The sequence below is a fragment of the Carassius gibelio genome, chromosome A3 (assembly GCF_023724105.1).
Source record: "Carassius gibelio isolate Cgi1373 ecotype wild population from Czech Republic chromosome A3, carGib1.2-hapl.c, whole genome shotgun sequence".
In the NCBI taxonomy this organism is placed as follows: domain Eukaryota; kingdom Metazoa; phylum Chordata; class Actinopteri; order Cypriniformes; family Cyprinidae; genus Carassius; species Carassius gibelio.
In genome coordinates this window covers 19,197,609-19,222,931 of record NC_068373.1, presented here as the reverse complement: position 1 = coordinate 19,222,931, position 25,323 = coordinate 19,197,609, and the positions used below count along the sequence as shown (strand labels likewise).

At 38.0% G+C, this 25,323-nt stretch overlaps 2 protein-coding genes across 4 annotated transcripts in view; one reads left to right on the top strand and one right to left on the bottom strand.

Moving 5' to 3' along the window:
* LOC127950976 (guanine nucleotide-binding protein G(I)/G(S)/G(O) subunit gamma-13-like) overlaps positions 1-25,323 on the top strand; it is a 115,761-nt gene that overhangs the window by 88,777 nt on the left and 1,661 nt on the right. The window lies entirely within an intron of this gene.
* rbbp6 (retinoblastoma binding protein 6) lies at positions 8,067-25,167 on the bottom strand. 3 transcript variants are annotated; one of them, XM_052548344.1, is made up of 17 exons: positions 20,275-21,334; positions 19,791-19,890; positions 18,884-18,917; positions 16,857-16,898; positions 15,535-15,623; positions 15,353-15,449; positions 15,053-15,195; positions 14,745-14,917; positions 14,569-14,672; positions 14,115-14,470; positions 13,945-14,014; positions 13,727-13,787; positions 13,588-13,642; positions 13,127-13,501; positions 12,153-12,272; positions 10,188-12,056; positions 8,067-10,098 (listed from the first exon to the last, which is right to left on the bottom strand). In XM_052548344.1, the coding sequence occupies exons 1-17, from the start codon at positions 20,438-20,440 to the stop codon at positions 8,622-8,624; spliced, it is 5,331 nt and encodes a 1,776-aa protein (XP_052404304.1). In that variant the 5' UTR covers positions 20,441-21,334; the 3' UTR covers positions 8,067-8,621. The 3 variants fall into 3 exon arrangements, with proteins under 3 accessions (XP_052404304.1, XP_052404312.1, XP_052404320.1); XM_052548352.1 differs by having other exon boundaries at positions 15,053-15,192; positions 20,275-21,283; XM_052548360.1 differs by lacking the exons at positions 18,884-18,917; positions 19,791-19,890; positions 20,275-21,334 and adding an exon at positions 25,021-25,167.

Genomic DNA, 25,323 nt, shown 5'->3' with positions numbered 1-25,323 from the left:
TTATCAAATAAATGCAGCCTCTGTGAAAAAAAATATATCTTACCAATATCAAACTTTTTAATGATAATGTATGTTGTATATGTACATTGTGTCAAATGCAAAATTAATTTAGCTTATAAAATTCCTGGAAAAATAAATACCATTCACAACAATGCGCCCACAAGAATGAATGCGTGCCATTTAGCATAAGCACACTCACACAACTCTGGAGAATTTAATCTGAGGGTGATCACCCAATGAGCACATGCTTCTCCACACACCTCCCATAAGAGACAATAAACCCTAGGTCTAATAGCTCTCAAACTCTTCACTTACTGCATTACAACCTCCAAACAACGGCACATTCACAACCCCAGCCTACTGTTTCTGTGGATCTTCAGCTGACTATTCAAAAAACACATGCAATACAGTAAAATACAGCATGTGTAACATAGCTCAGCAAATTTTCTTTATAAGATAGGCCGAATGAACAAGACCAGAGCATGCAATAGCCCGAACAGCAGAGAAACAATCCTGCAAGGTTAAACAAAAGGGTTTTTTGTCCATTTCAAAACAGTCTTCGATCGAGCGTGCCATCTGAGATTAACAGCAAACACGCTGTTACTGCACCACTCTTTCGATTTCAATGACAGCATAACAATATTTACATGGGGGCTCTGCATACACACCACGCATGACAATGACTTCACTGTGGAGAAGCACAAATGAATGAATGCAAGTGCCATGTAACTTACCCCAGTGTCTGCAGCACATAAGAGACAGGATGTTCACAGATGCCGCTCCAGAGACACACGCATACACACGCTGACTCTTACACTTAAACTACCTGCCTGATGACAGGCAATGGGGGACAGGCAGGGAAATAGCAGGTTTTCCCCCTTTATTATTATTTGCCTTTCTCTCCTCTTTTTGATTCACACATCACATGTGGTGCCGAGCAGCAATCCACAGAGTCATGTGAAGGAAAGGGTCACGTGACAAACCTAGATTCCCCATGCTAGGAGTACCTGGGGAATATAAGGAGACCGACTGTGAGAGGGAGAGAAAACAGGGGAACACCAGGGGGCACCATCTTCTGGTTCCTATTGGATTCTCTCAGCCTCTCAGTGCAGGTGGCATCACGCATGCAAATCAAAATGAAAGAGGGCGAATGAAAGGAGCTGCGGACAGAGAAAGAAACCTGGCGTGAGAGAGTCAGAACGCTGCAGAAATGCCTTGATGCCTCAATGAATATTTATCAGCTGTGCCAAACTCCCCCATCACCCAAGCTCTTCTTGGAATGGAGCCTAATTCATCTGAATGCTTGCCTTTGTTAACAGCTAAATCAGCAGGGCCGTTTGCCACTACATTACACTGCGTCACACATGCACTGGATGCCTTGCGACCGGATACACTTGTGCCTGTACTAGCTCCATCTGCTTTAGGGTGAGAGGCTATGAGACCTCCATTGTGTAAACACACATAGACATGATGATAAGAAATGTTTCTTGAGCAGCAACTCAGTTTATCAGAATGATTTCTGAAGGATCATGTGACACTGAAGACTGGAGTAATGATGCTGTAAATTCATCTTTACCATCACAGGAGTGAATTGCATTTTAGATTATATTACCAGCAGAATATTAGAATATACGGTATATTAACTTTTTGTACATTTTGTAAAATTGTACAACTATTTCACAATATTTTTAATCAAATTAATGCATCCTTGGTGAGTATAAGAACATTCTTTCAAAACTGTTTAAAAAAATCTTACCCCTATTTATTTATTTATTTCAGACTGATGTTCTTATGCATTTAAGAAAATTCGGGTAAAACAATGTAGTTCTTAAAACATTTTATTTGTATAAAAACCTAAAACTTTTTTCTTTCTGTTGCATTTAAGGTAAGATATATGACAGAAACATATTCCCATCAGGTTCTGTTAAATTCATCTAAGGGAAGCCTGTCCCTTCAATCATAGTTCCCATCACTGTTTGCCTTGCACTCTCTAAAAAAAGGTGCAAGATCTGTCACTGGGGTGGTACCTTATTTACCCCTAAAGGGTGCATGAAAGCACATTAAAGGAACATATATGTACCTTTTGAAAAGGTACCATACCAGTGAGTGCTTTTGTACCTTTTTTCCAAGAGTGTGCAAAATAAAATAAACTAGTGGAACGTTAAGCTTGCATAATCTGCTCTACATCAGAACCAGCTATGAAACCAACCAGACACAAACGGTGAGGCAGACAACGTCTCGTTCCTTCACAAAGCTCATTGATATTCTGTGCACAGCTCTGGTCAAAGGCTTGGCCAGGCAGCAGCGGTGGCATACAGGAGATGCAATCAGTGCCTCTCACCACTGCAGCCACTGTTGTAGCCACAGATACAGACTGAGAAACAGCCAGCAGCAGGAGCAGCTCAAATAAAACTAATGCAACCACACACATAATAGTGATTTGTGGCCTGGAATGAACTTATGCACAGAAGATAATACCGGTGTCCAGCACTGATTTAGTTCCACATCAACAGGCAAGCTGAGTCTAAACAGTCAACCTATTTCTATGCTATTCTTTAGTAGAAACAGTAAAGAATATCAAATTGCAATTTGTGATAAATGATTTAGAAATCTTTGTGATGCACCCTTCAAACTCTGTGTCCTGTGTTAACACACATCAGGCAGAAGAGGTCATTCTCTGCATTGTTAACTACATTTGCCACACTATGAGCTGGTAGATTTTGCTGGTAGTTAAGGGATGGTCCATCAAAAAATTACATGTCGTTCCAAACCTGTATGCTATTATCTATCCTGTGGAACATAAAAAAGGGGTATTCTTTACAGAGTTGTTTTATATTAAATAATAGTACATAGTGGCATGTCAATTTTTGAAAAGGACAAAAAAAAAAATGATAATAGACCAATATGATTGTAATTTCAAGACTTTTGAAACCAAACAGTAACTTTGTATGAGCACCAGTCCAAAATTCATTATAAGATTATCTTCCCCTCTGTTGGATCTCATCTTGATTTAGAAAGACAGGAAGAGAAAACAATGAGAAAATATAGCTGCAAGCTGCAATGATGGGCCCAAGCCATTGCACAACCGCCACCCCAGTGGCATCAGAAAAACGGTGCCCGGTGGGGACATGATTTACAGTAACCCTCTGGCAGTCTGGTTACACAATACATTTAATAAAAATGTTACATTTTTTTTGACACAACACAACATATTACCATTCAGTCAGAAAGTGAGCCCAATTACAGATGTTCTTGATTGGTTGCATAAGGACTTTGAAAATGACTAGTATAACACAAATCATACCTTCAAGGGGATTTGCACACTTACTGCCAGAATACATGTAAGGCTTTCCTGTGCCAAATACAGAATACATTTTCCCAATTCATAGACAGTTCTCATGTTTTGTTGGGTAATAATTACCTGTATTACATTAAAAGTAGTTATTGGTTACTGGATTTAAGAACATTTATTTAATGTTTTTGGCTTTTGTGGGGGATAGATTGAAAAAGTGATAAAGACAGACTTACTTCCAGTATGTGGAATAATTTACGTGTCTGAAAGGGCAAATATATGGAGGCTACCAGAATGCTGCTGGCAGTGAATCTGTGTGTCTGTGCCAGGTGAGTGGAGAGCCCTGCAGAGCTCTACAGCCAGACCAGACACACTCATTAAAGAAGCTGCTATATTGTGAGCCATGTGAGTCAGCAGCTCTTGTGAACCTATACATGTTTGCCAGAGGATGTTCTGGCATAGTCATGCGCAATACAGATCGACTCTGGTAGTGTAGCAGTGCTGACACATGAGGCAATGTAAGCAAAGCAGCACCTCCCCACGAGCAACCTCAAAGCGTTCAGTCTTCAAAGATGAGACTGTCTTGGAAATACATGCAAAAACACATATTCACCTGAGATTTCCTGTCAAGAGAGTAATGGAAAACAGAAACATCCACCTTTAAAAACATACTCACACATTCACCAGCTGCTGAAGACCAGACACAACAAATAAGCATCACCACACTCTTAAACAAGACAGTTCTGCATATGCTTCATTTTAATGAGACAGACTTGACATGGAGCTTGGACTTAAAAATGTGGTGAAAACAAAGACGAGTGAGAAATCTGAAAAAAAAGGAACCCCAACCTTGCGCTTGCTTGCTTGCTATCGCAGTGCGATACCAGTTGAGCTACAGGAACACTATATATATATATATATATATATATATATATATATATATATATATATATATATATATATATATATATATATATAGAGAGAGAGAGAGAGAGAGAGAGAGAGAGAGAGAGAGAGAGAGAGAGAGAGAGAGAGAGAGAGAGAGAGAGAGAGAGAGAGAGAGGTATATATATAGAGAGGTATACTGCCTATATATATAGGCCAGTATACCTCTGGCACAGCCAAAAAAAAAAAAAAAAGACAGGAAATACTCATTTAATTTACGATAATGCCAGATCCTGGACATTCAAGAACAAACAGAAACACATCAACTGCACCATTTGCTAAATGGGAAAAGTTGCTCTGTATTCTAGCATCTCACACTGTATTATCTGTACTACCTGTATTTATAGTACTCTTGTGCAAAAAGAGTGATTGGTCCATATCTAATCCCAACCTTCTTTCCCTCAGAATGTGTATGTATGTAAGAGGGCCATGTGTTTGCCCTTACCTGGCATCCAGCTGAAAGGACTCCCAGAGCGCAGTGAATGGCAGGAGGTTTTAGCAGACTAGCACACTCAGCACACTGAAAGCAGTGCCAGACATGGTGGCAGGGGGAGACTGGAGGAAACTGGAAGCAACAGCATGAGGGGCCAAACCCTCTTGTGAGGATACACACAGGACATTAACATTAACACTGTGCCAACTCACCAAAGGAATGCTCTCTTTTCACCTCAATATCAACTGATGGATTTTTGTGGATTTTTTTGTTTAATTTGTTTCATTAAACAAAATACATGAGGCAGATTATTATTATTTATTTATTTTACGAGCATTGGGTATGTGGCTCAAATCCATGCAAAATGCTTTTGTCTTTTGCATTTAAAAAGTTGTCATTCTTTAGGAAATACATTTTGGGTCAGTTATAAAATGATCTTCAACTGACCTGAAAAGAGAGCTCAGGCATCAAAGAAGAATCAGTAATGAAATAATAAATCAGTCACATCAGTACGACTTGTTAGTTTTTGTCAACGTAAAGCACCGTCTTTTTTTCATCAATTTGGCTGAAACCGAACGTGCCTTTTACCCTTTATATTTGCCCAATGAGGAGGGCAAATGTGATTAAATGTGCATTTTAGGGTCATAATGTTACCAAACCTTAAATACTTGACTGCGTTAGGAACTTTTTCTCAACAAAATGCTGCTTCCATGGGGTGGCCACCTTTTCTCGGGGTGAATATGAATAACCTAACGCTTTCTTGGGGTTAGGCCTGTAGCATAAAATCAGAGTGAGTCCTGCACCGACAAGGAACGATGAGGTATCAGGTTCATTCTTAAATGTAATGTATGAAATGTATGAATCCAGTGGGAATGGACTTTTCTAGACAAGCGTTACACAAACTATATTTTATTATTTTACATCCCTACGTTTTAGACAGGCATTGTGTCCCCTTGGAATTATAAGGTTCTATCTGCGTTCTGAGTAGTTTTGAGATATTGAGCTTTAAAGTTTTTGTGTTCCATAGATTTCTGTAGATAGAACCTTTTTGTTTTTTCAAAAATCCCAAAATGTACACAACTTAAAATAAAACATCACATAATGGAAATAAATTGTCACTGAATAAGAATATGTGAATAACTCAATTTTGACAAAAATGTCAGATAGAACCTTATAATTCCAAGGGGACGATTGGTCTATATTAAATCCTGCAATCACCCTAAATAAAACCCTAGACCACAGGAATCCAACTGCAGGTGTTTTTTATTTTTATATGTCTGCCGTCCTCAAGTGGCTGACAGAGGAATCACAACCACTGTGTTCTCAGTTCAAAGGGTATTTTGCATAAATATCAGGTTGAGGAATGTGTTTAATTTGAGAAATCTATACAATTTAGTAATAACGTTTTTCTGTTTGCAATGGTTAATAAATAATATAAACAAATAGTTTAATATTTTGTCACATTTTATATGTATGTATTTTTTATTGTTTCTATTTAAAATGATCGAAGCAGGGCCATGCTGAGACCTTTGGATGGGCATGTGCTCCAAGTATAAAAGGAGCACAAGAAACACGTCTTGTAATAGGGCTGTGCTCCTTTCTGAGACGTGTATCGAAACGGATGCTTCTAAATCGATGCAACAGCAAATACCATATTTCGAAAAAGAATCACTTAGCAGACAATACCATTTTAAGATTAAAAGTTTTTTTTCTTTGCACCTCTTAATTAATCTGGAATTAGAAACTGAATTATATTATCATTATTATTGAGTTTACAGGGTATGGTGGTTTTGCTGTTGTAAACACGTTGCTGTTGTGGGAAAAAATATTTCTGTCTAATTTAGAATTGAATTCTATTCTAATCCTGTTCTGGATGTATTAATTTTTTTAATCATAATGATAATAAAAACAGGATTGATGAGTATAATTTGGAGGGAAAAAATCAGTAGCGTTGTTTAGGGCTGGACGATATATGGCCAAAATGTATATCGCGATATATTTTTTTAATTTCGGTCATACGATATAATTCAGATATCGATATGAACACTGTTAAAAAAAGCCTCGTAAAAACTGCCACAGCAGATGTCTGTGCATACAAACTTATGAAAAATGAATTTGCACAGTCTATGACACCTCATTTAAAACAACATTAAAAAAAAAACAGCACACATAAGTTAATGTTCAGCTTCTTTTTTATTTAGCCGTCATACAAACAGTAATTGTGAAATCACTGTCAAATAATCGTCTCAGATTTAGCTAATTAATAGAAATATGTTTCACTTTAAACTTAGTTAGGCTTAAGTACACTACCAGTCAAAAGTTTTTGAACTGTAAGATTTTTTTATGTTTTCAAACAATTATCTTCTACTCAACAAGCCTGCAAAAGCTTTTTATTTCAGATAAAATCTAATCTTTAGATCTTTATATTCATCAAAGAATCTGGAAAAAAATAAAATTAATCAACTCTTTTAAATATTGGTAATCAGCAAATCGGCATATTAGATTGATTTCTGGATCATGTGACACTGAAGACTTGAATAATGATGCTGAAAATTGAGTTTTGATCTCAGGAATAAACTAAATTTTAAAATAAAGCAGTTATTTTAAATAGTAAAAATATTTAAAAACATAAATTATGATTTTTGTTTTTGCTGTACTTTGGATCAAATAAATGCAGGCTTGGTGAGCAAGGCATGGTACGTTTTAAAAATAAATAAAACCAATAATTTTTGAATTATGAAATTCTAATAGTAATGATAATTTTATTTATATATATATATATATATATATATACACACCACTTTTTACGTACAAATTTTATGAAAAAAATATGAGAAAAGATTAGTCATTGAATATGAGATTTATGGCAATTCCCCCCAATACAGAAAGGAGAACCACATCATCCCTGGAGTCATGTAAAATATTTGTGTAATTCTGAACTGTTTTTAAAAAAGTGGTAAATAAACAAACACATAATTATAATCACAAAACATTTTTCTAACTCATGCCAGATTCTCCTATAAAATAAAAGCCCATGTGCCCATAACAGTAAAACACTAATAATAGAAGTTAACTGGCCTAGGGAATTAAAAAGCATTTCAGATGTATAGCCATTAATTTTAAACATGCAATAGACAAATTTGATTTAATAGATTTTTAACAGGATATGGGAATCATACGGGTGTGGCGCCACTGAGAAAAAGAACATCTCAGCCAATATTACAAGTAAATATCGGTCAAATAATATTAAGCTTGTAATACAAAAATGTAATAGTTGGTAGTCATGAAATACATCTACAATAAATAACTATTTTAAAATACAACTATGAACAATCATCTATGATTTCTATGTAATGTTTATTACCAAGAAATGAAAATAAACAAAATGAGAGACCATTCATATTTCTTGCAAAAATTTATTACCCTCAAAACATATTCAATTCCATTTCAGAAGATAATTTAAATTACTCTTATGAAGGTGAATTAGAATAAAATGAAAGAGTAGAGGAAATATTCACAGTGCAAAAACATACACTTTGTAAATCTGCGTGCCCCAATGGCTGGACACCATTCTCGTGTTACCTCGGTTACAATATTTTCATACTGTCATAATAATATGTTTCTCTCCAACTTAAACGTACAGGAAAATGAGGTACAAAAGGGCTTTTGCAACTCTTGCAAATCACATTCACATTTCTAAAGTGCTTCCTCTATGGTGGCCTTAATGCAAAACCATGATGTCATGACAACCCGCAAGAATTTTAAATGAGAACCGAAAACATTCATGAAAATAAAAATAACCTTTATCATTAAAGTAGCTAAGAAAGTAGCTTAGAAATAGCAAACATTGAAATCTGAACAGTACTCAAACTTTAGTGCAGAACAATATTTTTATTTTTAAATGCTTCTTAAAGATGAGTAAATTAAACCAATGGTTAAACCTAAAATGAATTAAACGGTTACTTTTGCCTTGTGTTCATCTCTCTCACTCTCATCTTTTTCCTTATCATCTTTGTCTTTGTCCTTGCTCTTTTTAGACTTCTTTTTCTTATGTTTGTGTTTCTGTACTTTGAGCTCTGATTCAGACTCATTACTAGTATGTTTCTTATGCTTTTTGTGTTTTTTGTGCTTCTTGTGTTTCTTCTTTTCCTTCTTCTCCTTTTTGTCCTTTTTCTTCTTTTTGCTGTCCTGACTGCCGGGAGAGCTGGGGCTGCTGCTGTGTCCGTGGCTTCCAGAAGGGCTCGGACTCTGGCTGCCACTGCTGTCCCTCTCTTGCCCTCTCTGCTCCATTTTGCTCTCAGTGTCTGAGGTCTCGCTGTCGCTTTCGCTGTAGTCGGGGACAAATGCAGCCTCATCTGTTTCCCGTGCTAAATCTGAGGAGAGTCTTGTGGAGCGTGCAGATGGGATTTTGTTGTGGTCGCCATGTGCACCACCTCTTTCTGCATCAGTTCTAGCCTCTGGATTCAAAGCTCTATGAGGAGTCCTGTGTTCCCGGTCCTTTGCAGGACGGACGTCAGAATGCCTAGAACTCTGGCTCTCCTTGCTGCATGGCCAGTCTCCTTTGTGGTCCTCTGGCCCGGTTTGTTTTGGCTCTGGTGCATGCTGCGATGATGCTCTCTTATTCATACTTGGACTTTGGGACTCTTTAGGAGCTTCAAGAGTTTTTCTTCCAGAGTCTGTGTGCAAGTCCTTTACTCTTGAGGGTGGGGAGGGTGATACTCTCCTCCTGATTGGATTTCTCTCATCTTTTGATCTTGGGCCCGAGTGGTCTCTTGCATCATCTCTATGGTCTGCTTTCCTACTGGTGACACCTGCAGTTGTCTCCCTTCCTGCTGGTTTTCTAGAGGTTGTCTCAGACCTGTCAGCTTGCCTATCTCTGGAGGACTGGGAAGAAGAGCTTCGTTCACTGCCATGGTCACTGCCCTTCTCTTGTACACACTCTCTTTCCTGATTAGGTACACTAGGCTTCCTTTTATCAGTTACCTCACGATCTACAGTGCTGCAGTGATCTCTTTCTTTCCCTTTGTCTCGTTCTCGCTCTCTGTCTTTTTCTCTGTCAGTATCTTTCTCCTTATCACCTGATGTGGAGTCCTTGGCAGGTTTGACTTCTGCCTCTTTGGAGACAGGCAGAGCTTTGTCAGCATGTGGAGATTCCTTGTCAGCTGATTTCAATGCAGTGTTCTCCTCTGAAGGAGCAACACTAGATGTGTTGATGTTGCCGGTTCTGGTGGTAACCTTAGAATCATCATCCTCAGATTCATAGTCTTCCTTTTCCCATTTAGAACGGGGCACTTGGATCATGACAATTTCATCCTCAGCCGGGGTGGTGCTGTCATTGGTATATTCCTCCAGGGTCTTCACCACAGTCTTCTTTAGGTCAAGCTTATCCTCATGCTTTTTGATGGGGCTTCCACCTGTAGAACTGGTGCTGCCAAACACAACAAAATTGAATACATTGATGGTAAAGATTAAACAAAATAACAGTGGCCATGTATTTTAATATTTATATCATCTCACCTGGTGTAATCAACCAATATGGACCCTGATCCATCGGGAGCATGAACCTTCCTCCTCAATTTTCCTCTAGACTTGTCAAGTCTGCTTTTTCCCGTGGCATGAGCAGAGTCCTCATCTGAAATTGGCCGATCAGTGCTAGATATTCTCTTGCCAATTTCCCTGTTGATTTTAATCTTTCTTACAGGCTCTGGCTTAATATCCATTAGAGACGGAATAGCTACTTTCTCCTTTTCAACTGGTCTTTCGCTATCCAGTCTGGTTTTAGGTTTTGGAGAGCTTTTAGCCACATCAGCTTCCATTTTTGCCACTTTTACTGGAAGAATATCTAGGTCTTTCCCAGGTGGCTTGTCGTCTTTACGTTTCTTCTTATCCGGTTTAGTATCAACTGTCTTAGCAGGCATCTTCTCTTCAGTTTTCACAGGTTTCTCTGGCTCTTTTTTAGAGACCTTGCCTTCTTTGATAGGACCTTTGTCTTGCTTTGCAGAGTCTTTCACCAATTCTTTCTTGCTTTTGACCTCATCTTTGATGGGCTTCAGCTCCTGGTGTTTGATGGGCCTAGACTGCATCAACTTGCGTGGGAGCATGAGTTTGGACTCAGAGGATTGAGGTTTGCTTGGCTCAGATTTGTGGATTGGTTCGTCTTTGACTCTCTTAATGGCTGGTTCAGTGGATGCCACTTTATCTCGTGGTGCATCAGATTCTTTCTCTCTAGCAGGTTTTGACATCTTTCCTGATTCTTCCTTCTTTTGCCCACTGTTGTCAGACTTTCGTTTAACTTTGTCAGTTTTGCTTTTAGTCTTCTCTTTCTTTTCCTTTACGGGGATAGTCTTGTAAGACACTGCAGCGCTATCCATGGGCTCATCCCTGACCGGTGTGGCATCATCACGACTTGAATTCATCAGCATTGAGTCCTCTTTACGATTGTCTTTCCTGGATTCATCCATAGAATCAGAGTGGCTGAAGAGGTCACTATCTTCTCTCTTCTTTTTGCGATGCTTTTTATGCTTCACAGACTTGGGGTCTGCAGCAGTGCTGCCACCGGGTTCTCGGTCCTTGAGAGGTTTCAAAGACTCTTTGTTAAGTCCTCTCCCTGCTCCAGTGGAGTTGATGTGAAGATGGCCATACTTCTCAGCACACTTCTCTTGGTATGTCATGGCAGCTCTGCTTCTCGATGGGACACCATGGCTCTGAGGTGGCGGCGGATAATCCTCTCGACGTCCCCTGCTGTAGGGGGAGTTTTCTCTTGGTCGGGGAGGAGCAAAACGCTCAGGACTATAGGGGTCTCTGTTGCCTGGACCATGGCCTCGCATTTGACTTCCTGGTGGGTTGTCGTAGCTCTTGAAGTATTTATCGTACCACTCCCTGTACTCTCTTTCCCACTCTCGATATCGCTCTCTCTCATAGGGATCACTCTGGTCTATGTTGCGGCCATAATAAGCCTTAGCATCATAAGGAGGGAGCTCTCTGTACCTTCCTGCATATTTACGATCCCCCTCGATTTGAGAAGGAGGTGGGATTTTCTTGCCGGGACTGTGATTCCTATATAGAGGGGATCTAGAGCGGGAACGATAGATTCCACTTCCCATTCCACTCATCTCCCGACCCCTATATGATGGTGATTTACTGTGGGAGCGATGGTAAGTTGGAGTACGTGACCTAGACCGATAGCTACGGCTTCGACCACGGCCCCTGCGAGAATATGGTGAGCGAGAGTAGGAACGTGATCTGGAACGAGAGCGTGAACGGGATCTTGACCGAGATCGAGATACTGACCGAGAGTAAGAGCGTGGTGATTTGGACCGAGAGCGGGATTTTGAATAAGAATATGATGAGCCACTATAGGAGGAATCCCTGTAAGGAGATTTTGATCTGCAAAAGAAAGGTAATTGAGGCAACTTAGTTGAAGCCAAATGTTTTCCATCAAAAATTACATCTTGGTGATGGACATCTGTCAATTTTCCTAACCTAGAGTAGGATCGCCTTCTCTCCTTCTGGATCTTTCTGTATTCCAAAAGCTCTTTGGCAAAGTCATTGGTAAATTCCTCAAGTTTGGACTTCTCCCTGGTAACGAATCGACATTGGGAACTATTTATCAAAGACAAAAAGGAAATAAAACTTTGCAGTTAAAATTTGTTAATTCATTATTACATACATTATTATGATTGAGGGGGAAGAATAATGACACTCCACACAATTTTTAGGTTGAATTTAAAGGTAGCTCTCAAAATACAAATAATGAAAATCACTATATATTAAAGGTGCCATAGAATAGAAATTTAACTTGGCATAGTTGAATAATAACAGTTGTGTACATGGAAATGACGTACCCTAAGCCTCAAACACCATTGTTTCAACTTCCTTATGTAAATCTCGTGCATGCAAAAGCCCACTTGAAAAATAGGCGAATCAGAACGTAACCCCAACTGTGACATTACATTTGGGATCACTAATAGTTACACCCCAAACCCGCCCATGTTCTATGCAGGCCGAATCATAAGAAGTTCTGCAGGTTTTGTGAAGTACAATTACCCAACCATATAACTGCGAGAGAGTGTATTGAAGTATATCTTTTCCCTGTGTTTCCTTCATGCTGTGTGAACTACTGAAATAAGCCGCACTGTGAAACAGCCAATCAGAGCAGAGGTCAACATTGAGCTGCACTGTGCAAACCGGCCAATCAGAGCAGAGCTCAACATTATTATCCATGACCCTTCCAAATAAGGTAAAAACAGGCCATTTCATTCTAGGGACAAATCCAAGGGTTGTAAATTGACTTGTAAAACTGTTTCTGGAAATGTTTTGCCCTTACCTATGCAGATATCAGAGAACAGTTTAAAACATTGTATGAATGCTTCCTACGGCACCTTTAACAGTCCAGTAAACCAACCATGTTAATAAATAAACATATATTTTTAAATATACAGGCTAAAATTACTTACTCTTCCTTCAGTCTACGCTGCTGACGGTAAAACTCCTCCTTGGACAGAAAAGGTGCTGTTGGCATATTAGAGATAGGGTTGACTATAGGTGGCTGTGGACCAGGAGGCACCCATGGAGCCGTCACATTTGGCGGAACAGGTGGAAATACAGGTGGTGGAATGTTGTAGGGAGGGGGAGGCTGCTGTCCTGGAGGATACTGTAAGGGATACTGCTGTGGTACACCACCAGGTGGTTGAGGCATAGGGTGTGGTGGTGGAGGAGGGAAAAGAGCAGGAGGCGCATACACTGGAGGGACTACAGGAGGAAGGTTTTGTACTGGAGGCGGCTGTGTTCTTGGTGGTCTTTCAATAGGGGGTCTGCCTCTACTTGAGGACCTGATAGGACAAATAGACTGGAGTGAAATATCAGTCTCTTTTGGATTAAACTTCAATCTTTTAAGAATGCAGTTCTGGATACTTACGGATCCCATGCAGGACGGCCTCCAGTCGGCCTTGGTCCACTAGTCCTTTGCGGTCCTAAAATAAAAAAAAAACCTTAAATATTAAGTTTGGCCTAGTATACAGAAAAGGACACCTGGAATTGTGATGATAGTATCTTACCTGATCTGTGCATGTGGTGCTGAGGCATATTCGGCTTCCCAATTACTGGGACATGGTATCCCTAGGCAACAAATGAGTGGGAGTGGGGTTACAAAATTGTACTCATGGAAGCATCAATATTTTTTATCTTAACTACTCTTGCTAATGTGATATTGCTTTACTAGTTTGTTATCCTCTTAAATTAGTAAATATTTAGCATGCTATAAAATGAGCAATACCTTTGGAATAGGAGTCTGGACAGACGTGTCTGATGAAGGCACAACAGTAGATGCTGGGACCTCTGGTTCTCTGGAAGAGGAGAATGGCATTAACTCCATAAGACAGTACCTAATGTTTTACACAACCAGTAGATCCTTTGAAGTTGTATAAATGCTAGAAAATGACTTACTTCAATGGAGGGTCATCCTGCTTAGTAGAGTGTTGAGGAGAATTCACCACAGGGCTATAGTTTGTCACCGCTGTTGCACTGCTGCTGTTTACAGTGGAGCTGCTAGAAGAAGGTGGGGTGCTGGATGGCTGTTTAGTGCTAACAGGAGATAAAGGGGCAGCAGGTGTGCTTTGAGGAGGGGTGCTATCAGCTGCTGAGCTTGGAACATGGGCCATCAGAGGGTCCTGCTGGCGTGAGGTTGCCAGTCTCATAGGTGGCCGTTGGGCAGGAGCCTGTGTTTGGGCTCCTTGTGCAGATACTGCAGCTTTTCGAATCCTCTTGGTATATCCAGTTTCATTTTTAAAATTATTTACTGCCTGGGGTTGGAAAGAATAAGAATAATCTTAATGTTCTACTATTAACTTTGAGGTGAAGACTGGTGTTTAACACAAAAATTAGGATAGGGATTTCTTACTTGGCGCAAGAATTTGTTTGCAATCAAAGCATCAGGAGATACATCTGATTGTTTGCAGGTTGGGCAAACATGTTCATCAGACTCCAGCAAACACGTTCGGATACCTGCGGGCAAAAGACTGTAAGCTTTCAAAGGTCAAAAACATGTCACCTTTATTTGTTTGGACAGAAACGTACACTCATCACAGTAGCTATTTCCACAGCAGGGGATAACGACAGCATCTGTCATAAGATCCTTGCAGATCAAACAAAGTAGCTCGTCAGGTACTGGATCTTCTTCCTCCGAAGATGAAGACTGATTTTGGGGCAAAAATGGTGGCTTCTCTTTCTTCCCTATGGCATAAGCCTCACTTAACACAGAAAGCAAACTGGTGTCAGTAAAATTGACAAGTTGAGGTCACTGCCTATCGTGATTTTGTAAAACTGCAAAGATGAAAATATGTCTCTGCAAAACAATCACTTACAAATAGGGCAAGTATACTCACGCATCAATAGTAGGAATGGCATACATTCCACTGTTGGTCAACATGACTCCCTTTCTGTTTGGATCATCAACCTCAACCATGAAACTCCGAGGAATTCCTGTGCTTTTCTTTATCCGCTGAGGAGCTTCAAAACTTCGATCCTGCTAACGCACAGTTGACATTCAAGATTAAATTTCTTCTCAGACTAAAGGGGCATACTAATAGTAAAAACATTTACACCGGCAAACAGCTGTAGCAAGAATCACAAAGTTCAAAACAATTGCCATGTTAATGCAGCTGTGGTAATGAAAACCCAATTACCCCATTTGTTGGACAATTTCGGATATAATGTCCAGTTTTTCCACAACGAAAGCATGTGTAGTTTGGGGGAGGTGGACCAACAAGCTTCTTTGCATAACTAATGAATAGAGATTTGTGTTAGAGTTGATGCCAACAGTAATAAAGACAAAAAAAAAAAAAAAAGTCTTGAATTGCACACTTACTGAATTGGGTCATAGTCATGGTTGGACTGAGACATCATTGCTTTAATTTTGTCTTCCTCTGATGCATTTGTTTCAGCAAGATTGGCTGTCTGTTTAACAGGCAATAATGTTTTCACAAATAAAATCAATGTTGGAATGTTCACTTGAACCCAACAATTTAGAAACCTTGTCCTGTAAGAGGCAGCTTCTTGCCTTCATCAGTGTGAGATATTTAAAAAAAACACTACAAATTGAAGTATGAGTACCACCTCTGGCCTTAATATGAGAAACAAAGGGCAACACTTTTTATATTACCCAAAGCAAGAGCGAGAAATATAGCAGCAAAAATATAAAATTCATAACCAAAAGACAAACCACCACATGTGCAAGACTTAATTCCAGTTACCCACATGTATTGCCCATGTTTTGAGAGATTTTTTCCTCCTTCCATTTGATACATCTTATTGCAATGTGCCTCTTTTTTTGGGCATGTGCCAGATGGATACAGATAAATTCATACTAACAAATGCAATGCATTCATAGCAAAACACATGTAAAAAGAACCAAATTTAAATGACACAATCTCCTGTATTTGGACTATCAACCTGAAAAATTAACAAAATTACACTATATTGTGAAGTATTTTGACAGGACATGAAGAATAACGACAATTAACTATTAGCAATATAAAGTATGTTACATAATGCTGCTGGTGTCTTTAAAGTCCAGTATGAAGAAAAACACTTCATTACAAAAGTCCAAAAATAAAATTAATTTAAAAACAGCTGGAAAACAATTATGCGTGATCCGCAGGTTTGATCACAAAACAGGATTCCATAGTGCTTAATTTTTCAGTGTTGAAATTTTTGCATATATTTATCTCTCTCTACAACACTTGCGATTAACATCATGTGGGCAAGAGGTTTAAACGGTACTCCAACTCCACACTGATAAAAGACCATGAGCTATCTCTTTAAAGGACAAGGCTTTCACACAAGTTTCAACATAATTATACAATTAGCACAAACAAAACCTCACATATCAGCAACAATTCTTATTATTAATCTTAGATTTAAAAAATGAATGTAATTTCAAAAATGCAGCATATAGAAAATGCTAAATGATCAATATTATGATTGATAAACAAGATTGTCTAATGAAAACATTCAATTTCACACGAGTATTACATAATTTCACAATGTTCTCTGCATACATAAACACGTAAGCTGTATGTGACCAACCACAAAATTTGACAGAATGTTGCTCATTTGTGGCTACATTATGGAATGAATTTAGAAACAGTAGAGTGAAGTTCATCAAGTAGTTGCAGAGTTTTAAAATACCTTTGAAAGCAGGGCCAGTGAAATGGATGATGAATCATCAATCTGTCATTGGAAAAAAAAACATTAAAACAAAGAGGGATTTCACCACTATGACAAGGCACAACTCCATGCCCAACAGAAAGAAACTGGACAAATAAGTCTTCAACATAAACACTATACAAACACAAATCAATTGGTATATTTAAAACCAATTCTTATTAAACACACATTAAATTTTGTGCGTTTAAAAATGTAAACTCCAGGCTGTATATAAGAGGTTTACATATTTTATCTTAAGGACACTACCAATTAATGGATATTTGTTAGCTTTGATTCATTGTGGGGAGTAGCATAAAATACTTTTAATCTAAGAAAGGGTTAGAAAAACAACCTATGGTGAGTGAACACACAGGGCCTTAAAGATGTGAGCGAATTAAATACTGATGTTTTATTGTAAAACCTTGCAGTAAATCATATAAAAAATGCAATTTATTCATGTAGAAAATATAACTAATACAACAGGCCATATAGGATATGAAATATGCAAGATATGAAAAAAATTGTCCTATAAAATGTGCCTCATAACTGGGCACTGCTTTTATAAGTAGTTTGGGTCTCAGCATCACACAAGTACATGGGAGACAAGCAAACCACAAATGCTATCACAAATATGTATATAAATAACAAAGCATTATGGCATTGTATATGTTTAGTAGTCACATATCTGCGACCCCAGTAGCTGTATTGCAAACATTTGAAATAAAACATCAAATATGGATAAAAGTACAAAACGTCACATGATCAAAATAGGAAAAGGCAGATTGATGTTGGGCATTAAAGTACAATGAAAAAAAGTTGAGAGTAATTCACCATGCCAGAATGACACGAATATTGGCTAAAACTATGATCTCTAATTAAAAACGCTGTGCCAAGAAATCACTGATATAGACTTTTTACCACTTACCAATAAAATACAAAATCTCACTACAAGACAATAAGAAAATTGTATTTTATACTGCTACACTAATGTGTTCACAGTTGGTCATAGATTTCATCCACACCAGTCCATGTTCTTTCATTTGCCTATAGCTTTTGTGAAATAACAAAATAAGCTACAACAAACAGTATAAGAGAAAACCATACAAGAATTTAGAATTCCTATTCTCTCATCAAATACTAAGGGAACTGTATATTTGTTGTAATAAACACCTATATAGGCTGAGACACAATTTAAACAGCAATTAACTCTTATAAAGGAAAAAAATCAGTATACTTAATAGAATATGAATTAACATGACTCAATCTTAAATACGGTTTTAACTAGATCAGGAAAATTTCATTAAAACCTGATGAGAGCCAAGCTTTATTTGATTATCTATTTATTACCAATAGCCTAAACACGCATTGAACAAAGACAAAAAAAAAATTAATAAACAAGTCACATGTTCAGTTAGTCCAAAGCAATTTGCCATTATGTTTTAGGTAAAACACTTACAAAATAAATAAATAAACACACACTCATACATTCACACAACTAAATTAATCTATTGTTCCTCATAATAGCAATTGAGAAAACATGAGTAGTCAGACACTGATGCTGTATTATACAAGGTGAAATTTATAAATAACACAATGTATTTTTATTAAAAAAAAAAACCCAGACAGCTTTTTACAGATGTGTCACTTTAAGGACAAACAAACTGAACATTGGCCATGTTCAAAAAATTATAAAGATCAATATGATCTTACACTACACTGTACAACAGAATCCATATACGTGGAGAACTTATTCAATGTGAAACAGTGTACTAGCATGCGCACAGACTTCTGTACACACTGGGAATTGTATAAAAACATGAAAATCAATGCAACAGCTTTAGCGAATCACAAAATATAAACATTCAGCTCTACAAACTTGGTTATCTTCAAACAGGTTTTAAAGACAACATTGAGGAGCATGAGGAAAGTTCCCTAAATGATTTCAAGACAAAGCTGAGGAGTTTGAAAATGTGTGTAATGGGACTAGCAAGTGAGGTGTTTTTACATACTGCTTTTGAAGATCCACTTGGTTCAGATCGATTGCTGCAAATAAACAACAACAACAAAAAAAGAGGTTAACTTTAAATTAAAATGATATTTTCCCCTCAGAGACTGATGACTTCAAAAGGAGTTGCATTACAATTTGAACAAGGCAATTAGTCTCTGCCAGGACTCTAAATGTACAGATGTTGTTTTTTCTTTCAGAAAAATCATAATTAGTCTACAGTTACCCCTTTTACAACATGACATTTAACTAATAGTTCAAATAAATTGTAATTTGTCAACTGAACAATCACCATTTTAAACATATGTTCTTTTTATAGTGAACTCAAAAGTAGTTGGGAAAATTAGTAACACTGACAACTGCTCTATTCTCTTTTTCATACAACGAAAATAAACAGGATGTGACTGGTTTGACTCAAATAGGGCAGCAGAATTTATGAAATTTCTAATCGCAATTCCAATTATGAGTGCCACAATTACATACTCGTTCAAAGCGGCAACTTATCCAAAGTCATGCAGTAGCGTCAAACAATGGTAAACATCATTCAATGTAAATTGTGATAATCGCAATTACAATTTCAAGGAAATAATCAACAGTTATGATTTTTGTCAATTGTGTAGCTTCTAGACTCAATATCTTTGTTTCTCACGGCTCGTGTCCAATCACAGCACATTAAGCTTGAACATGCAGAAGAGCAAATAAGACGTGACAACTTCAGTAGAAGGGAACATACTTAGCTATTAACGAACAGTAAAAACATCTTACAATTAAAAAATAATTTTTGGACAAGTAAACGACCATTTTTGTTTATATGGTTGTTTTATCAGGCCTAAAGGCTCTGTAAATACTTAAAAATTAAATATGAACACACAGCAGATGTTCACAGTGAGTTAAAGTATTCATGTACTCACAGGACATATGTTTTGCTAGTCGACTTAAGCCCTCCAATAGGGATTCGTCTGATGATAACAGACGAGTTTTTGGGGATGAGGGCTCCATCATCAGTGTATTCTGCAAACACAGGCAAGAATGACAAGAACATAAATCAACGTGACACATTTTCCGTTCATGTCCTCGATATGCAAGGACAGGAAACGCTACCACACGTAGTAAACAAGTACGTAAAATTGTAAATTTAAGTAACATTCTCAAATGTAATAACAGTCATAATATAACCGACAAAATCGACGTCTGAGTAGCGTTAGTACAATGACAACAACGGAGGATGTCGGGATTTAGCCTTCGCATTAGTTAGCAAACATCAGCTTCGATCTCGATAAACACCTTTCCCCAAAACCGATATAAATACTATTTGAGGCCACGTAAACTCTTTAGATTCAGTTTACTCAAAGCACCTTTAAAATGTTGTATAAACCACCTCAATGTCCAGCTTACCTTCTTTAGTCTGCGCGTTGGTGATCTGCAGGTCGCAATCGGCGGCCTTCAGCTTTTCTCGCCCCATGATCTGGCGTTTCAAATCACTGAGCGTGATGTGAAGGCCATCGAAGGTGACCGTGTCGTAGTTGAGTTTAGAAGAAAACTTGTAATGGACACAAGACATGTTTAAACAATCGTTGTGGTCAGACACCACCACACACAACCAAACTCAACTACAATGCGCGCGACCGCGTGGGCTCTTCTCCCAGCGATCAACCTTACTCAGTGTCAGTTTAACAGCTTAACAGTTTAAGAATAATAGCCATGTTTGTTCATCTCAACACTCGTTTTAATTCAAGAGTCACCACCACTAAGGAGGTCGTTTGGAGTTTGCCTCACGTGAATAACTGCGAATTGAAAATATCAAGTGTTCAAAGAGACTGTGATCAAGTGTAACACGCAATTTTAATGACGCAAATGACTTTCAGTCCACGGAAATTTCCCGGCAGAAGCCAGAAAAGCCCCTGCTGTTTCTCAATGTCCCAGGACCGTATGGCGGTTAGCCGTGAGCTGTCCGTAACTCCGATTAAGAAATACAGTTCAAACAGTGTCCGTACGGGTGAACGTGTAGAGTCCTGTCAGATACGTCGCCCCAGCGTCCGCGTCAAAGTCCCTCCGGAATGTTTGTTCGGTGCAGTCCAAAATTCAACAAAACACAACCGACGTCGTCTGAAGCAAGGCCTGAAACACAATGTGGCTAGCAGCTAGTGTGATCCACCTAAAATGGCGTCCATCACAGACAAAAACAAAAGACTAAAGCAAACCCATAACAAAACGCTAATTCAAAATCAGCAAGCAAAATGATTCTTCTTTTATCAAAATACTGCCGCGGTAATCCAGTCGCTCCGTCCTCAACGCTGACGACCGCGTAGATATTTAAATAACACTTTCAACGTACTGACTAACGTACATTCGGTTGCGAAAACAGCCCAACCACCCCACGACGCACTCAAGGGGTTTCCGCTGGAAGCGCAGGGGCAGAGAAGGAGGAGCCACGAGTACGCATGCGCAGATGTTACCGATTGCGGGAGGTCAACATGGATATTATATATACATTTTTGTTGAGAATTTTTTTTTTTTTACATTAAAGACTGTAAGACTGAACGGTATCGTAAATCATTCCTGGACTCTCAGAATTTTTTTTACAAAAGCTGTCACTGGGGCAGTACCTTTTCAAAAGGCACACCTTTGTACCTAAACAGCCCATATTGGTAACTTAAAGGAACTTTAGTACCTAAAGTGTACATATTAGTACCTAAAAGGTGCAAACATGTTCCTTTTGAAAAGATAATGCCCCAGTGACCGCTTTTGTACCCTTTTTTTGTGAGTGTTCCTTTTTAGTGTGCAATAATTGTGATGTATTTTATCGGGTAATGTGCAATAGCTGTATGATATTTTTTAATTTATTAATTTATTAATTTATTTTTGTATTATGTTTTGGAATGTATTGAATGTTTTTATGTTTTCTTTTTAGTGTAAGATTCACTTTTAAGTGTTTAGTTAGGTAGTCTGTGTGCAAGGAGTGAATTGTGGCTTCTGCTGTGACAATATAATTTCCTGTGAAGGATTAATAAAGTATTTAATAATAATAAAAAAATAAATATGATAATATTGTTTTTCCTTGCATCGGTCATCAAAGCCAAAAAAAATAAAAAATTGATGAGTTCACATTTTTTGATAAAATGACAGTGTCATACTAAATGTACTGCTGTCTTACAAAATCTTACAAAGGTCACACTTTCTTTGAGTGATTATTTGCTTGGAATTTAATAATTACATTTAAGTTTAATTTGTAATTATTTAGTGAATTAATTTGCTAAAAAATCCTGTAATTATAGCCTATTTACTATAAAATATTTGTATGATAATAACCAAACCTTCTCCAATTTACATTATTTCAGAGGCCTATATTTTGTTTTTGAGGACTTATAATTTATGGCCACCAGATGGCTGTCTATATTTACAAATTCTCTTATTACCACTTGCGCTAGAGATGTTGTGCTGCTTTGTAGCATTAAACTAGCAGAGGCAGATATACAGGTGTATCTCAATAAATTAGAATTTCGTGGAAAAGTTAATTTATTACAGTAATTCAACTCAAATTGTGAAACTTGTGTATTAAATAAAATGCACACAGACTGAAGTAGTTTAGTCTATGGTCTTTTAATTGTGATAATTTTGGCTCACATTTAACAAAAACCCACCAATTCACAGATTACAACAGATTCACGGATTAGAATACTTCATAATACCAATAAATAATAATAATAAAAAAAAATAGTGAATTGTTGGCTTTCTGTAAAAGTATGTTAATTTACTGTACATGTACTCAATACTTGGTAGGGGCTCCTTTTGCTTTAATGACTCAATTCGGTGTGGCATGGGGGTGATCAGTTTGTGGCACTGCTGAGGTGGTCTGGAAGCCCAGGTTTCTTTGACAGTGGCCTTCAGCTCATCTGCATTGTTTGATCTCTTGTTTCTCATTTTCTTCTTAACAATAGCTCATAGATTCTCTCTGGGGTTCAGGTCTGGTGAGATTGCTGGCCAGTCAAGGACACAAACACCATGGTCATTTATCCAACTTTTGGTGCTTTTTGCAGTGTGTGCAGGTGCCAAATCCTGCTGGAAAATGAAATCAGCATCTTCAAAAAGCTGGTCAGCAGAAGAAGCAAAAGTTCTTGGTAAACATGTGCAGTTATGCTATGAGCTTCTCCACCCTTCATCCAGACTCTAAGACCTTGGTTTCCAAATGAAATACAAAAAAGGACTTTGGGCCACTGGGCAACAGTCCAGTTCATCTTCTCCTTAGCCAAGGTGCCTCTGACGTTGTCTGTGGTTCAGGAGTGGCTTAACAAGAGAAATACGACAACTGTAGCCAAATTCCATTACACATCTGCCTTGACCCCAGCCTCAGTCCATTCCTTGTGAAGTTCCCTCAAATTCTTGAATCGATTTTGTTTGACAGTCCTCTAAAGGCTGCAGTTCTCTTGGTTGGTTGTGCTTCTTTTTTCCCCACACTTTTTCCTTTCACTCAACTTTCTGTTAACATGCTTGGATACAGCACTCTGTGAACAGCCAACTTCTTTGGCAATGAATGTTTGTGGCTTACCCTCCTAGTGAAGGGTGTCAATGATTGTCTTCTGGACAACTGTCAGATCCGCAGTCTTCCCCATGGTTGTGTAGCCTATAGTGAACCAAACTGAGAGACCATTTTGAAGTCTTAGGAAACCAGTGCAGGTGTTTTGAGTTGATTAGCTGATTGGCATGTCACCATATTCTAATTTGTTGAGATTGAGGTTTTTGTTAAATGTGAGCTAAAATCATCACAATTAAAAAGAAAAAAAACTTAAACTACTTCAGTCTGTGTGCACTGAATTTATTTAATACGCGAGTTTCACAATTTGAGTTGAATTACTAAATTAAATGAACTTTTCCACGACATTCTAATTTATTGAGAAGCACCTGTACTGCTGGTGTGTGTCATCATAATATGCTCAATCTGAAACCAATAAATGAAAACTGTTTCTATTATTACACTTATGGTTTTACAGTGGCTCTTTGTCAATCATAGACAACACTTAACAAAATAATTGGAATATGCTTCATAATTCTGCAGTTACAGAGAATTCATATTCATTTTTTACTTTATCAAATTGTTAATCTGTTGCAAAACTGTTGTACTTCGAGAAACAATGAGTCCCTAACTCTTAGATTGTTTAGAGAACATTACAGTTATTTTAGCTCAACAATCCCTGTTCATATGTGAGACTGAATCACTGTCGTGATAAGAAAGCTAAGTCAACCAATGCCAGCAAATGTTTATTTTCAGAAAGCATCTGTGCACTATTTATTCTTCTGCATGGCTCTGCGGTTTGGAGATTTACTCAGGCTTAGGCTTATTGTGTTCTTGAGGCATAAGTCAAATATAGAATGTAAATTAGAATAGTTTTATTCGCTTTTGTGTGCTGTGATCTGATAAATTACAAATGTGTTTGACTGTCACACCAAAGAACACTTGGGTAAATCAGTCCACATTAGAGCTACTTATACAGCTATGTTTTTGTGTGTGTGTGCAAATCCATTTAGGCATTTGGAGAACACATTTAAAGGTGCAGTACCATTACTGACGAGTTAAGTGTCCTAATGCAGCCATTACTGGCTACAAGCATGAGGACAATATTTTGCTAAACAATTGCAGCCAAACAGCTATGGCCACATATGGATGTCATCAACATTTATCCCACTACTTTCATTTGCACTTCACCCAGGTGTCATTCATTTCTTTAAAGACTGAATATAGCCAGTCATATTTTCTCTCTACCTCCCTCTTTCTCCAAAGGTTGATATTATCTGCTTGGTGCAGTCTTGACCTATGGTAAAACTCATGAATATATAATCTACCTGAGAAAAATGCATAATAGCATGCACACACACACACACACACACACACACACACACACACACACACACACACACACACACACACACACACACACACACACACACACACACACACACACACACACACACACTCTGGGTTCAGTCAGGCTGCTCACTCATACTTACACTCCATACGAACTTATAAGATGTCTGCGGTGATGCACCCTCTTCTGTTACCCCTGAGCATATAGGAACATTTGGCTCTCTGCTATCACATCAAACTCTCATTTTCTAACTAGGAAGGAGAGACTGATGGTCACCTACTTGTCTGCCATTTATTATCTGCTCCCCAGCAGCCTGTAGCAATCTCTCCATCCCCTGGTTTCACCTCAGACTGCTTTGCCTTGGCAATCACTATAAATCTTGTACATTTTGCTCAAACACTTGCCTTTAGGAGACACAGTGTTGCGAACTTTAACACATACGGAGTTCCCTGTAGAAAATAATATATATATATATATATATATATATATATATATATATATATATATATATATATATATATATATATATATATATATATATATATATATTTGTTTTACTGTACTCATTATCATACAAATATCT